The sequence below is a fragment of the Lepus europaeus genome, chromosome 13 (genome assembly GCF_033115175.1).
Source record: "Lepus europaeus isolate LE1 chromosome 13, mLepTim1.pri, whole genome shotgun sequence".
Lineage (NCBI taxonomy): Eukaryota > Metazoa > Chordata > Mammalia > Lagomorpha > Leporidae > Lepus > Lepus europaeus.
Window position 1 is genome coordinate 17,489,277 of NC_084839.1, and position 16,157 is coordinate 17,505,433.

General features: G+C 36.4%; 1 protein-coding gene across 13 annotated transcripts in view; it reads right to left on the bottom strand.

Annotated features, from left to right (window-relative positions):
• Positions 1 to 3,285: 3,285 nt before the first annotated feature.
• PUM2 (pumilio RNA binding family member 2) overlaps positions 3,286 to 16,157 on the bottom strand; it is a 92,260-nt gene continuing 79,388 nt past the window's right edge. For 9 of the 13 annotated variants that reach the window (XM_062209013.1, XM_062209018.1, XM_062209010.1 and 6 more), the window contains 8 exons: positions 12,408 to 12,675; positions 11,315 to 11,444; positions 9,726 to 9,860; positions 8,123 to 8,260; positions 7,309 to 7,434; positions 6,977 to 7,098; positions 6,027 to 6,219; positions 3,286 to 4,862 (listed from right to left, as the gene is read on the bottom strand). In XM_062209013.1, coding sequence (XP_062064997.1) covers positions 4,731 to 4,862; positions 6,027 to 6,219; positions 6,977 to 7,098; positions 7,309 to 7,434; positions 8,123 to 8,260; positions 9,726 to 9,860; positions 11,315 to 11,444; positions 12,408 to 12,675 — 1,244 coding nt within the window. In that variant the 3' untranslated portion in view covers positions 3,286 to 4,730. The remainder of the gene's footprint in view (positions 4,863 to 6,026; positions 6,220 to 6,976; positions 7,099 to 7,308; positions 7,435 to 8,122; positions 8,261 to 9,725; positions 9,861 to 11,314; positions 11,445 to 12,407; positions 12,676 to 16,157) is intronic. The other 4 variants (XM_062209014.1, XM_062209017.1, XM_062209006.1 and 1 more) reach the window with 1 other exon arrangement.

A 16,157-nucleotide genomic window follows, 5' to 3' on the forward strand; every position in this document is an offset into this window, starting at 1 on the left:
CTGTAAAAAAATAGTAATAAAAAAACAACCCACATAATTCAGCTCCAAAATGTTCTGAGGCTGCATATAAAACAAAACAAAAAGCCTTCAGCTATGATAATCATCAATGATGCGTAGTTGTCTTATTTAACAGAGTACTTTGTCTATGTTCTCTAACTCAATCCTCCCAAGTTAGCAGGTCAGTATCATTCCCTTACCTATCCAAGGAGACTAAGGCTTAAAAGGTGAAACCGCCTAACATATGCATCTGGGCAGACTAATTCCAGAACCGACCCTTCTGACAGACTCTCTTCTCCCACGGGTACCCAAGAAAGCTCCAACCGATCTTAAGCCAACTGCTTCCTCTTTAAACTACCAAATAGAATACAAGGCTATCTCATGTGGTTTAAGCTCCTGGCAAACTATTTTTTGGAAGTTTATGACTTTAACAAGTTGTACAAGTTGCTACAGGATAATGGGGGTCATGAAGTTCACTCTGCCCACCCAACACCAGAGCTCCTGTAGGCCCTATCCTGTGGCTGTCGAGTCCCTGGCCTCGAGGTTGTCTAGGCCATCAGGACAAGACCCTTACAGTACAGGCAGGTGATGAGGGTCCCACCCACTCCCCACTTCCAGAGTCTGGTGCTCTCCCCCAGCCACAATGCAGCCTCTTGTAAGGGAGCACCAAGGCCTCAGCCTAGCCTCCTATTCCACAGCCGAATGTTCTGAAGGCCTGGAGCATCCAAATCCTACCGGACACGTTAAACTAAACCACATCCTTTCAAGCTGGCTCGGCAAGGTGGAGAGTGAAGGCAGCTCCTCAGCAGTTTATTTCTTAACCTGTGTTGAGTACCAATCCGGCCAGGGTCAGCTTAAGGTGGAGAGCTGAGGGGGGAGATGTGGATTTCAACATCTTATTTCACTACACAGTGGGACAGGTCAGCAATCCACAGGGCTGCTTTACTAATCCAAGACTCGAACCAAGATAAATTAAACCTGGGGATAAATGACGTGTGTGATGAGCCTTCCTCTTCACTTTGGGACTCTATCCAACTGGTCTGGCTTTTGTAGCTACAGAAGAGATGGGAAAAACTGGCATTAGCACTTCTTTATAGAGTCAAGACTAGGTATTTTTTTACGAGAGAACTTCAAGTCCATGAAGAAATAAGGTTTTGGTGCAAAAACTTTGAAATTCAGGCCACTGTTATAATACGCATTTTTCCTGGACTTTTGAAGTCCCTTTCATATTTTCAGTTCTTAGGTATCACTATCATATGGTACAGCTTTTGTACAGAGGCTTAGAAAACACACCCAAAGTTCATAAAGTCTGTAAATACGAAGGTAAATTTCAAATCCATGCCTGAATCCAAGTCATACTTTTAGAAAAACACAATTCGTGTGGAAAGAAAACAATCACTTATGGGTAATGAATGGAGCATGGCTTAATGTAAGCCTCAAAATAAGCCTTAAGATGTGTCACATTATCTCTATGGGAACAGTTTCATCTGACTCCATGTAAATCCTATTAATCAAGACAGGACTAACATGGTCAGGGGCAACAGTGACCTGAGAATAGCATCCATGTGGTAAGAATGTTCTCTTGGCCAGTGCCTCGGCTCACTAGGCTAATCCTCCACCTGCGGCGCCAGCACACCATGTTCTAGTCCCTGTCGGGGCGCTGGATTCTGTCCCAGTTGCTCCTCTTCCAGTCCAGCTCTCTGCTGTGGCCCAAGTGCTTGGGCCCTGCACCAGCATGGGCGACCAGGAGGAAGCTCCTGGCTCCGGATCAGCACGGTGTGTCGGCCGCAGCGGCCAATGGGGGGGGTGAACGAAAAGAAAAGGAAGACCTTTCTGTCTGTCTCACTGTCCACTCCGTCAAAAAAAAAAAAAAAAAAAAAAAAAAAAAAAAAAGAATGTTCTCCTTAAGTCACAGTAAACTGGAGTGGGAATTTTAATTATAATAGGGTAAAGAGGGGTATTTTATCTAGAGAAAAACACAAGACCAGGTTTATTTCATACAATGTTATTCACACATTTTTCATTTTCTAATTTATACATAATATACAAGGAAGTGAAGATAACATTTCATATGCGCCAGTAAGAGCCAGGACTTAGACAAACTGGTCCAGAAACAATCCACAGAAAAAGGAGACACTCAAGAATAACGCCTAGTTGGTTTTGCCCAACTCAGTGTTTTTCTTATCTGAAACAGGTTTGACTAAAACTCCATGCCAATTTACTAAAAGGTGTTGGGGTAGGCACCAAAAATGGCAGACCATAGAGTTTCTGTAAGAACAGGTATTTTCTAGAGTAGGCCTAGAAGTCGGGAGGACTGGGTTGTCAGCGTCGGGACACATGGGAACAGTCTCCCAGGACTTGTCATTTCCTAAATGTGCAGTAGTAACTGACTATGCCAGCAGAGGGTCAGGAGCGCAACTGTATAAACACACAAAGTCATCAACCAGTCTCTGGGGACAGCCCTGATCCTGAAACCAAGAGCTGACACTGGGAACAGAAGTTCAACATGGGGCCAAGACACTCTGAAGCTGGCAAATTAAGGGAGGCTGGGAGACAGCAGTTTGTACCGGGGGAAGAAAGCACGGCTACTGTTGAAGGGCAGCTGCTCAGCCAGGTGACTATGCAAAGGAATTGGAACAAATGGTTGGATTTAATGGCCTCACCAAGGAATGTTGGGTTAGAATAGTAGAAGAACTCAACAACAAACATGAAAAAGTATGCCTGGCACCCCAAACTTTATGCCATTTTTTTAGGTTCGTGGTAAGAACAGCTCAGTGTTAAAACCTTTATATTCAACATTGTGCTCAGAAGACTGACGTTCTTCTGCAGATCACTAGTAAAAAATCCCTCCATGTTCAATCGACAGAGATTGCCTGTTCGTTTCAGTTTCCAGCTCTAAACATAAGTGGGTCAACATAAATGTTTATACAAAATACTGACTTCAACAAAATACAAAGCACTTTCTTTATCTTTCAGAAACTGAATATACAAAGCAAATTTTTTTTCCAAAATATTTTCATAGGCAAAGGATTAAAAACGATTTTAATTATACACATATGGTCACAATTTTGCCTTAAAAAGATTGTTGGGAAATGTACATAAGGCCGCTTGTAAATGTACATCATGTTACTGTTATGTCTTATGTCCAGAGAAAAAAATGTTATCATACAGATTTGCTCTTACTTGGGAGTAGGCTATTCAAAAATACAGTACTCTTCTGTACAAAGAAAAAAGTCACATCACATTTAATAAGATGGAAAAAGCATTGGCCTCCATGGTAACCAAATATCTCAGTCCAATACTTTCTATTATGCACAATACCCTGACTTCAGTTGAAAATGATCCAAATGCCTAGCATGTCCATATTAACAGAGTCAACAACTATGTTATAAAACAAAATGCTTCTCACAATAATAAAAAGAAAGCTGGTTCATACTTCTGAAACCATATAAAGTTAAAAAATTTTTAAAAAAATCACTCTTGATTTGGAGAAATAAATTTACATTATACAACACTATTTTGCCAGGTCAAAGAGGGCAGGGACATAAATGTACACTAAGATGCAAATGTTTTCCAAAGAGGTAAAACAAATTCCATTTACAGCATGAAGGTTTACAAATGTACACCTGTACAACCAAGGAAAGTGTCACTACTAAATTAGCAAGGCTTTTTATAATAAACATTGAAACAAGATCTGCTTTCAAAGTGTAAACTTACATCTATTACTACACACACAATGCATATATTTATAGGGAGCAACAAAAGCTATCTGAATATGTAATCATGCTTAAATGTTGAGCTATCAAAATCACTTTTCAATGGCCCCTTTTCACCTCTATCTGGTTCCTACTTTCTGCATCTACTATGAAAAAGCAAAATAAAGCTCAACACGTCTTTGTAATTCTATAAGCAAAACAAAACACAAATTTCCACTCTTTCTCATTGCAAACCAAACTGAAAAGTTAATGAGACTTAACTTTCCACTTAGCGCACTTAAATGGATGGAAGTGTCATCATGATTTTTTTTCTAACTCTTACAACAATTACATATTTAAGTATATACAAGACTTCTGTACATTGCCAGACACACTGTAGGGCAGTATTTGTATTAAAACCATGTCCACTGTAAATAATAAGTTCTTTCCATCTCAAATCATTTTATTATTTCACTTGCTGAGTTTTAATTTGCATGATAGTTTGTGAATTACCAAAATACAACTTAACTTTCTCTTTTTAAAATATTAATAATATTTATGCAGTTGATTGTTATGTGTTATAAAAGGCGTCACGCAAAGAAAAAAAAATAAGGACTATAATTCTATATACATCTCTATAAACCTGTTGTGCTATGGGGTTGTAGACCTACCAGACTGCAAGCTAGTTTATTAAAAGAATACTGTACTTTTTCCTTTAAAAACTATTTTTGTGACTTTACAAGGTAAAAATTTACAAAATATGACAGTTTTTTTTGATACAGTTACATCATATACAGGCATTCTGTGCTTTGCCAGCAACTCAATCTGATAGGTCTCCACTCAGGGCTGAATATAATTTATAATTCACCACCCCACCCCCAAATATACACAAGAACCTTAAAAAATTTACAAATGGATGAAAGAAGTCAATAAATAGTTTTGCATTAAAAAAAATTTGAAGATTCATAGCTGAGTTGTGTTTTGATAATTCACAAAAGAAATGTTTCATATGTTAAATCATCTTCTTTCTTTTTTCCTTTATAGCATTCCATTTGGTGGTCCTCCAATAGGCCCCAGATCTGGGCTATTTTTCAAATAGTATTTTTCCAACTTGGCCAGTATATGCTTCCCGTATGTGTATTTGCGCAAAGTAGTGATGTGAGGTCGAATCTGAAACATAAACAATGTGCTTAGTCAACCTAAGTTATTTTAGTTTCTGATTTCTATAAAAAACTGTCCCCAAATCTAGGTAATTTAGAGGAATAATTATAATTTAAAATTTCAATTTCTTTTTTCATATAAGCAGTTCTGATCAACTCAATCTTTTCAAACATCTGCTGTCAAGAACTGTCCAATGAACACCCACACTACTATTTCTAAACGCTATCACATGCGAATAGAAACTCCAAACATAGCAGGAAAGTATCAATAATGAGCTATTGCATTCTTTAAAAAACCATATCATTATCTTCCCATCCACATTGGTAAGGTTTTAACAAATAATAATTACTGGCATTTATGAAAGTATGATTTAAAAAAAGCTCTCTTCTCAAACACTGGATAGATGCATAAACTTTGTAAGATTCCAAGGAATTTATTCTACTAAAACAATTATGCAAAGACTGCAATATGAAGAGTTTCAACCTTTGAAACAGGGAGCTGGCATTATGACACAGTGGGCTAGCTGGTACCAGCAACACCAGCATCCCATATCAGAGTGTGGGTTCGAGTTCCAGCTGCTTCACTTCCCATCCAGCTCCCTGCAGCCATCTGGGGAGTGAACCAGCAGAGGAAGAGACCTCTCTCTGTCATGCTGCCTTTCAAAATAAAACGAAATGAAACAAAACTCTGACACAGTCCAAATATCATCAATAAAATGCTTCGGATCGGTGCAGCTTTGGCCATTGCGGCTAATTGGGGAGTGATCCAATGGATGGAAGACCTCTCTCTCTGCCTCTCTGTAACTCTTTCAAGTAAACAAATAAATTCTTAAAAAAAAAAAAAAAAGGATCTGAAGTGAGTACTCAAATATTATCTCTTTCAATGCTCTTTTTAAGTTTTACTTTAATAATTACTGATTTCTTTAAGAATCATTAGATTCTTGGAGGGATGGCAATAGAGAAAAAATAGTTTGAAAGGACAAGTATTACAAGTTACTATTACCTGAAATACAAATAAATCACCTCAACACAAAATTCTCTTTAGAAAAAAAATGTTAGTTTTGTGGGAAAATCCATTTACAGATATGAGGAGATTAACAGCTTGAGAAGTTAAATGTGTAGCCTACAGCCACGCAGATTGAATTTTCTATTGAAGTTCAATATACCGTGTTACCTTGTGCATGATTATCTTTCTCTGAGCAGGTTCGGCCATATCAATCATCTTCTGAACCACGTAATTGGCATACTGGTCCTTCATCATGGTGTATAAGGCACTGTGAGGACCATCATTCTGGCAGCAAACCTCATCAATCAGCAAAGCCCTCTCAGCACGAGAGGCGTGAGTAACACACTTTTCAACTACATTGCTGAAAATTACAAATTAAAGAGTATAAGTTACATATACAAAACTTTGTTTTCCTTACAGCAAACTTGCCTTGAGGTTTCAAAGAATCTGTTCCAATCCATTACAAAGCACAAAAGCAGTCCAGACACATCTTAACCTTTTCTTATATTCTGATTACTTTTAAAATAGAAAGCCCACATTTGACATCCACAATATAATTATAGGCTTCTTAAAATTATAATGTAGAAAAGTAAACTGAGCAATTAATAAGGTCTGAATGTGCATTTTGTCACTGGTCTGAGACAACTGATTTTCTAAATCTAGATTTCAAAAGCGTGGGCAGGATTGGGAGTTATGGTGCGGCAGCTTAAGCTATCACTTGGGATGCCCACATCCCATCACACCTGGGGTTGATTTCTGCTCCTGCTTCGGATCCAGCTTCTTGCTAACGTGCTCTGCTAAAATGTCTTTGACTCTGACACAGGTGGAGTTCCTGGCTCCTGCTTCAGGCTGGCTCAGCTTTGGCTGTTCTGAGTGTTTTGGGAGCAAATCCATGGATGGAAGTGCCTTTCAAATAAATACATTAACTAACTCAAAAATAAAAATGTAACGTGGACAAAACCAATGCGGTAACAGCTTTAAAAAACAAAGTGATGTTCTGTGTTTTTAAAAATCATTAAAAGATTTATAATTCAATATTATATTCCACATGTGATTTCTGTGTTTATAAAGAAAGAACTGAGAGAAGTAACCCTTGTTATCAGAAAATATTTCAGTACCTGGCAAATTTGTGTTGACTCAGGGCTAAGACCTTCCCTCTGATTTCAGAAACAATTTTGCTCTTGTCTTCAGGTCGACCATGTTCCAGTACATGCTGAATAACATAATTGCCATACTGATCCTAAGAACATATTTAAAAATCACTTTCTAGAAATCATTCTTAAAAAAAAATTGATTATTCTTTAAAAAGTTGGGTTTAAAAATCCAGTAATATTGTCAGAAGAATACGAGAGGCATTTGTTTTTGTATTGTTTAATAATAAATTTCATTAAAAAAATCAGAATAATTTCTAAAAATAGAAAAATATTTCAAACTATTAGAGAATGTATACCTGTACCAACTGCTCTGTGTGTTGGTGAAGCTCTTCTAAGATAGGTAAGGTCTGTTCTGCCGTGCAATGCTCTAGGATACGCTGAATCACTCTGCAGCCATAAGGATGAGTTGAAAGCACAAATACCTTAAAACAAAAGAATTAAAAATTTGTATTCTCCAACATTTTCTAATAGTTCTATATATCAGGTAGGTTTAGAACATGATTAATTAGTTCAATTATTTTAGAGAAGGGTGACAGAGTCACACTTAGTATGACCACCTCCATGTTAGCAGACTGGGAAGGAGGAGGAGGGAGTATTCAAATTTAGGAACTAAAGAGATTTTGATCAACAGGAACCCAATCAGAAGACTAAGAGTAATAATGGGAATGAATGGATGTGGGGCCGGGGGGAGTAGTTTAGCACTGCAATTAAGAGCTACCAAATACTATGTGTTAGTTACTAGCTGCTCTGTGTGTGTATGTTTTCAACTTTTCTTCTTGCTTTTTTATACAGCCTTTTTCCACTCCTCCCCCCGTTCCGGGAAATTTGGAAAATACTGTTGGGTTTGTAATTCTAATAGTTATTACCTTACCTTACCTTACTTCCTAAAGTAACAGGATTAAAACTTCTATTTCTAACCTACCCCCCTCCATGAAGCAATTTACTGACTATATGAAAAAGGCAGAAATTAATAAACATTTACTGTTTTGTCTTCTATTTTTATATACCAATGCTGTGTACAGTGACCAAGGAATATGTGTTAACACTTAAATTCTAAAATGCACTTTGCTAACAAATTAGAAACAACAACAACAAAAAAATCAATCTTACTTGTCCTTTGAAAGCATCAATGATAAACTGCAGCGACTGTGGCTGAACACATTCAATACATTTTTGTACAACATGGTTCCCATTCTGATCTTTCACACACTTGAGTACATGACCATCTAGCTCCTTTACCATTTCACTCTGTAAAAGAGGAGAGCTCATGAGAACAATTACCTCATCAAATAACAAACTAAAATTAAAACAATGAAACAGGCACAAAAGCATACTAAAAAATATCATTTACTGTTTGCAATTTTTTCTAATGTATGAAAGGTTAAAATTTTCTTCTCTGAAGAATAATTAGCAAAAGTAACTGAAGTGGAGAATTATTGAAACATACACAGATTATGAGGTAAATGATGTGTTGAGATACTAATAACCTACTGATGATGATCTGCCATATTTAAACTATACTTTCCAACAATCTTTCTCAGGTGGTGCCCAATCAAACTAATTGAGAATGCTACAATTTTGCTTCACTTAACACTGTCTCTTCTCAAAAAAAAAAAAAAAAATCACATTTAATGGCTTTATGTGTTTATCAAGTGCAAGCAAAGGGTAAGGACTCAAGTACTTATGGGCTATGTTGATTTTTCTCCATTGTGATAAACCTCCAATTACTCCCACACTCAGGAATTCCTCCAGAGAAAAAATATTTCCTTACAAATTTCTAAGGCTGATTACTGTATACACATCTATATCCATTTTTAATTCTGAAACACTGTACAAATCAATTCCAATCTTTTTCCAAATTTATTAACTACCATTACCTTTTAGGATATATTTCCTTCATTTACTATGTTTTTATTGTAATATGAATCACATATACATAAAATATCTATTTAGTGTTATTAACTTCATATTAAGTCTGTTTTAGCTCATACAAGAAACCCTTTAATTAATTAGTGTTGATTCACAGAATACATGTAAAAATTTGGTGAATCAGCATTTATTTTAAATAATTTTACAAATTATTTTTGATTAGTTAAAAGAAAAGTCCCTTGAATATATGACTGGAATAACATTAATCCTTTATGAATGTATGTTTAGACTTTATATCAAAGGACACACATTTCTCATTTAATTTTATGTATACTATTTTCTTTCAGAATTGTAAAGAAGAATTTTTTAGGTTACTTTTATGCTAAGTTATATTTTTAAAAAATTATGTAATTGTGCATATACATATATACAAGTATTTAACTGGCATACAGGGATGCTACTGGTTTAAAAAACTATTCTCTATTATAGAAACATTAGATACAACCCAAATAGACACTGGAAGCTGAACTGTAAAATGCATTCTGATGTAACAGAAAATTCACAAATAAGCCTCTGATAGCAAAAACATTTGAGATTCCATTTACCACATAGTACGTATTAAATACCCTTATTAGGAAATGAATAGATGTGAAAGGAAATGGATAGGAAAGATCAAAGATCTGCTTTATAACTTGTAATTAGCAATGTCCTAATTGATACCGATTAAAAAATTATCAACTAGTTGTGGAAATATTAAGTCCTTTCATTTCAAGATCATAAGATAAAGCAGAAATAATAATTTAAAAATTGAATGAACTAATACAAAAATTTTGCCTTAACTTACAATTACCTGCTGGTCAGAAGAAATAGATTCTAATGCTTTCTGAATAACACGGCAGCCATACATCTGCAGGGCAAGGGGCAGAACATGACCACGAATACGAGTAGCCAGGGCTAATTTTTGATCCAAACTCCCAAACTGACAGAAAATAAAAGTGTCATAATATTACATTATTGAACTTGAGTAAGATACTACATCTACTGAATCTACTTTTACAATAACCCATCGGTAATTATGTAGGGAAGAGGCATTAAGAAAAAGGCTAAGACCCAGAGTTGACTGCAATGATAGTTTTAATACTTCCCCTCAAAGTCATATTATCTAGATACTATTGTATTAATCATTTTAAAGCTTATTTATTTGAAAGACAGTGAGGGAGTGAGACACAAAGGAATCTTCCAGTTGTTAGTTCACCCCTCAAATGCCTGTTAACAGCTGGAGCTGGGTGACTTTGCGGCCAGGAGCTTGGAATTCAATCTCTGTCAACCATGTGGGTGGCAGGGACCCAACTACTTGAGTCATTTCCCACTGCTTCCCAAAGTGCGCTTTAGCAAGAAGCTAGAATTTAGAAGAGTCGTGATTCTACCAGAGGTGCTCTGATACGGGGTGCCAATGTCCCAAGCAGCATCTTAACCACTATACCAGAAGTCCATCCCCCTTTAAAATAAACATCTTTATTCTTCATTTCTAACAAAACCCTTCATCTTTATTATATCACCTACACTCAGAGCGCCAAAACTCTCTTACCCAGGTAATTCTCAAACTATATTCTGATACAACTGAGGAGCAAACCTGTTTAGTCAAGCTACAACACAGACAATAGTTATAGAAGAAAAATTAGCTAAGTTGCTAACTACTAAATAAAACACACTTACAGGTGGAACCCTGCATCTGTCTCTGTGTTGTCTGGCTTGTTACCACTGAGTTTAATGTTCTGAAGACAGATCTGTGTATGGCATGTTATCAGAACTTCATTTCCTTTCATGGCTGAACAGAGGGACACTTGGTTGTTTCTACCTTTTTGGCTACTGTGGGTAATAAACCAAACCTCTTGTTCCAGTTCTTGTTTTCAGTTACTTTGGGTCTATACCTAGAAGTAAATACCTGATGTGTGGTAACTGTATGCTTACTTTTTCAGGCGCTGACAAACTGTTTCCACAGTGGGTGCACCATTTTCCATTCCCACCAGCAATGTGTGAGGCTTCTAATTTTTCCACATCTTCACCCACATTTTAATTTCCAATTTTTCAATTATAGTCTAGTACGTGTAAAGTGGTATCTCACTGTTGTTTTGACTTGTGTTTCCATAATGACTAAGAAGGTTGAGCACCTTTTTATGGATTATCTTTGATGGAGAAATGTCTACCTAACATTTCTTGATCCTTAATTTTTCAATCACGTTGTTTTTATGTGGTTGACATTTTGGAAGTTCTTTCTATATTTTGGATATAAAAATCTTAGACATATGATATGCAAATATTTTCTCCCAGGTTTATGTTTTTATAGGAAAATAACTATTACCCAACTTTCAAAGCTTTTCTTGTCAATGTACATATAAGTAGATGGATATACAAACATGCATGTGTGCTTACCTCAAAAAACTTTTGTATAACGTAGTTTCCAAAAACATCTGTCATTAATTGATAGGCTGCCTGTAGAATTTCATTAAATACCATTTGTCGCTCAGCTGGGGTAGCTCTCTCTAGCTTTTGCTGTATAAATCTATGTGGGAAAAATTTTAAAGACCATGACAGTAAACTGAAAACAAGGTCTTACTTAAGAAATGTCACCTTCATGTATAAACACAAAATATTTCCGGAAATACTATTAAAAAACTTTATATGCTAGGCATGTAATTTGTAACAAAAAAGACAAAAATTACATGAAGCATTTCTTTGTAATACCTTAAAATAACTAGACCGACAAAAAAAAAATCTCTGGACATAAAAATGTTTAATTATTCTTAGACTGATTCTGTTACATCATAATCAATACAAAAGCAAACTGCAAGGATTTTGCTGGCTATTCATTTATTTTTCATAATATACAATGCTACTTACTAAATATTTTTAGAACTTAATGATCAGAAAGAAAATGCAAACAGATGAATTACTAACTTAGCCATTTTAAGTGATACAAAGTTTATTTACTACTCTTAAAAACTTTCAATTATAGGGAAATAAAATTTGCATATATCTAGCTAATCTAAAACTTATTTTTTAAAATTTCAGGTTTATTTTAAAACCACCAACAGAAACTGTTTCAAATCTAATAAATTCTACTAGTTCCCTTTCTAAGATCTAGCTTGAGAGTACTAATTCACACACCTTTCAAGTATTACATATAATATATGCTTCATGTTAAAAGTTATCAAATATTCCTACACATATGTGAAATTTTCCAGCTACTCAAAGGGATTACTAACACGTAAAGCAACACAAAAGCATTTAAATGTGTTTTTTCCTATTTTTAAAGACAAAAACATACATCAGTAACACTTAAATTTTGCAAATGTAATTCAGAGCTAATATAATAAAAACAATCCAATATGAAGGCTGTATTCCCATTAATTATTGTCACTGTGAAAAATCTGAATGCAGATAAGCACAGTCTAGTGAAGAAAAATGTAGGCAGCAATCTTCAAAGCAACATGAAGTGGAAAGGATCATGAATCATATCACCTACCTAGAACCATGCTGGTCTTGAGAAAACTCAACAATATGTCCAATCAAGTCTCTAAGCTGAAGGTTTGGGAAGCGGTTGTTTCTGAAATCTTCGAGTAATCTACTGCGGCCCGAAGGCATAATGTCAGACCTGTTATATCGAAGCCGAGAAGGAGGGAAGAGCTGGCTGCTGGAGCTGAAGAGACTGGAAGTGCTTGAAGCACTTCGGTATTTTGCTTCTGCTCCAGGTGCTGCAGAGATATAGCGACCACTACCATTTGTCAGTCCTCCTACAACAAAGCAGCTATGGTCAGCAAATGTTTTTGACAAAATTTCATTTAACTATAAATTTAGTCAGTAAAGAAATAGTCCCCCTAAGAATTCTTAGTAGTTATGACTGGAAATTAAGACTTGAAAGGAAAACTTTGCACCTATAAGTAACGTGTGGTTTTATGGAAAAAAAAAAAAATACTAGAAAAACATGAGAAAATCAATCTGTTTGGTCTCAGCAGCTTAGTTACAATGCAATTAATATGCACTCACAGTAATACTAGAACACTGAAACCATCAACAAAACTTTGTTACGTTTACAAGCAAGCTGTAAGTAGCCAGCAAACAGATTTATACTTTTGGGAGATATATTAAAAATACATTGTCATGTACACTCTTTGTAAAAACAACCCATTTCTTAGCTAACCCAATGATTGTTTAAATAAAAAAAAAAAATCCACAACTTGATATATCAAATCTGTTATACACTATTTTAAAAAGATTTTAAAATAAAAAAAAAAAAACTGCCATAAAACTACTATTATATTGCAGACAAGAAATAGTAGTAAATAGCAATGATTATTCCTATAGCCTTAATCGTTTAAGACAAACAAAAAGTCTCTTTAACTTGTGTCCCATTCCAACAAGCAGATGAGAGGGCAGTCAACAGAAACAAACAAAAAAAAATACATGCAGGAAAAATTTTTATTACAAACAGCAGTTTATAAGTACTTGACAGTGTCCTTTTAAAAAAGAAAAATGTATAGACAATTGTGAAACAGATTTAACAGCTCAGCAAAACAAGATCCACCATTAGCTTTATGCTATTATGTACCAACTCTACATAGAGTGAGTGCTATCTAAATAATCTAGGCCCTAGGATATAGATGCTTCCAAGGACACACTGTCAGTGCCAAGTTACACAGTGGCATTACAGGCCAAAAACAATTACAAGGACAGGGAGCAAAACAGTTGAATCCTGGAGGGTGAAGGTGTTAGCACATTCCTTTTTTTGGGGTCTCTATTGTTCTGACTTTAGTTTTCCTTATTGACCTTCCCATCTTACAGCATATTATCCATTTATTTGAATCCCTAGCCCCTTCTCCAACTTATATGCCATCAAATTACATTCATAAACATGCTAGGAGGTATCTGGAGCCTAGACCATTGTCTGACGGTGAACAGGTGCACAATATTTACTCAATGACAAACTAACGAGCATGAATTTTACACAGGTTCAGTTCTAGAGTGTCCTGCTAAAAAGCATGTAATTCAACAAATTATCCAATATATCAAAACCATTAACATCAACTTTTTGCTTCAGTTCTATTGAACTTATCTTAGCATCCCATGAAATATTCAAATGTGAAAGAGCTCAAAATTTCAATGCTGTTTTAATTTCACCATTAGCAGCAATCCTTTTATAGTTCCCAGTATTTCTGCTCAAACAGTCCCATGAACTATTCATAATTACTACTCACCTATTAGATTCTCTAACAATATGATGTGACTTTTACCACTACTACAGCTGGGTACCTTATCACATCCCACTTTGCCACTGGGTTTTCTCTAACATCCTTGCTTTCTCTTTAGGGTGGAATTATTTAGCTTATCCTTCGTATCTCTTTATATACACACATCATTATATCTTTAATTTTAAGTCATTTAGACTATGTCACTTTATGGTAAAAACCTACAGAATCCGCCTGAAGTACACCCTTCTCAGGTTTTTACGTTATTATTTTAAACCTATTTCTTACACAAATTTTAGTATTAACTGTTTTCTTCTACCCTTTATTATCTCTGTGCCATGGCTTACCGTTACTTCAAACACCAGGCTTAACATTATCCTTAAAAGATTTTCACACCAAATTCAATACATATTTATCCTAGGAAATGATCAAGCTAATTTTATATGCTACTTTCAAAGCATCCTACCAAATATCCAACAAAAATCTGTCCTATGTCTCGGTACTCTTTTGATTCTAATTTTTTTGACAGGCAGAGTTAAACAGTGAGAGACAGAAAGGTCTTCCTTCCATTGGTTCACTCCCCAAATGGTTCACTCCCACGGCCGGCACCATGCTGATCCGAAGCCAGAAGCCAGGTGCTTCCTCCTGGTCTCCCATGCAGGTGCAGGGCCCAAGCACTTGGGCCATCCTCCACTGCCTTCCCGGGCCACAGCAGAGAGCTGGACTGGAAGAGGAGCAACCGGGACAGAATCCAGCGCCCCGACCGGAACTAGAACCCATGGTGCTGGTGCTACAGGCAGAGGATTAGCCTAGTGAGCTGCGGTGCCGGCCTGATTCTAACTTTTTTAAAGCTTTATTTATTTTTACTTGAAAGGCAGAGCTACAAAGAGACAAAAGGGGAGAGAGAGGAGGAAGGAGGCGAGGGAGGGATGGAAAGAGGGGAGGGAGGGAGGTAGAGAATCTTTCATCTGTTGGTTCATCCCATAAATGGCTGCAATGGCTGGGGCTGGGCAAGGCCAATGCCAGGAGCTTCTTTCAGGTCTCCCACGTGGGTTCAGGGGCCATCTTCTGCTTTCTCAAGCACATTAGCAGGGAACATGACCAGAAGTGGAGCAGCCAGGATTCCAACTGGTGGCCATACAGGATGTCAGCACTGCAGGCCAAGGCTTAACATTCTTCTAGGCCACAGCACCAGCACTTAGTTTTATTCAGCTCCCAATACTAAACTCCTGATGCATCTCTGGACAACTGTCTAACAATGCTGAAGTATCATGAGCTTTTAAATTTCAGGTCTTCAGAACTGCAAGACTAAAGCATTATTTATAAAACTGAAAACATTAATTTTACTCAGGGCAGGATGTGTTTCTTTCCTTACAATTTCATTAAATATGCATTCAAAAACCAAATTATTAAATTTGGTTGCCTAAACTTTGAAAGCAGAAAACGTTTTGGGATTGAGGTAGAGTCTATAAAACATCAAGCTTATATTCTACAAAAACGTCTGTGATGAATGCAATGTGGGATCCTTAACTCAATAATGGATACTAAATCAATCACCCCAATGACATTAGTGAGACAACTGGCAATGTGTGAATAAAGTAGATTTGATAATCGTATTACATCAGCATTAATTTCCTAGTAATTGTGGTTTTATGGACTATCCTTTCATTTTCAAGAAACATATACGGATATATTTATGAGTAAGATACATCATGCTTGTCTCGGCTGCTCCTCTTCCAATCCAGCTCTCTGCTATGGCCTGGGTAAGCAGTAGAAGATGGGCCAACTCCTTGGGCCCCTGCACCCACGTGGGAGACCTGGAAGAAGCTCCTGGCTTCAGATCAGCTCCGCTCTTGCGGTTGCAGTCATTTGGAGAGTGAACTAGCGGAATGGAAGACCTCTCTCTCTCTCTGCCTCTCCTTCTCTCTCTGTGTAACTCTTTCAATAAAATAATTCTTTAAAAAAAAAAAATCATCAAAAGAAAATGTGTCTGTAGCAAGGAGGGGGGTATAAAGAGAGGGGAAGAGAAT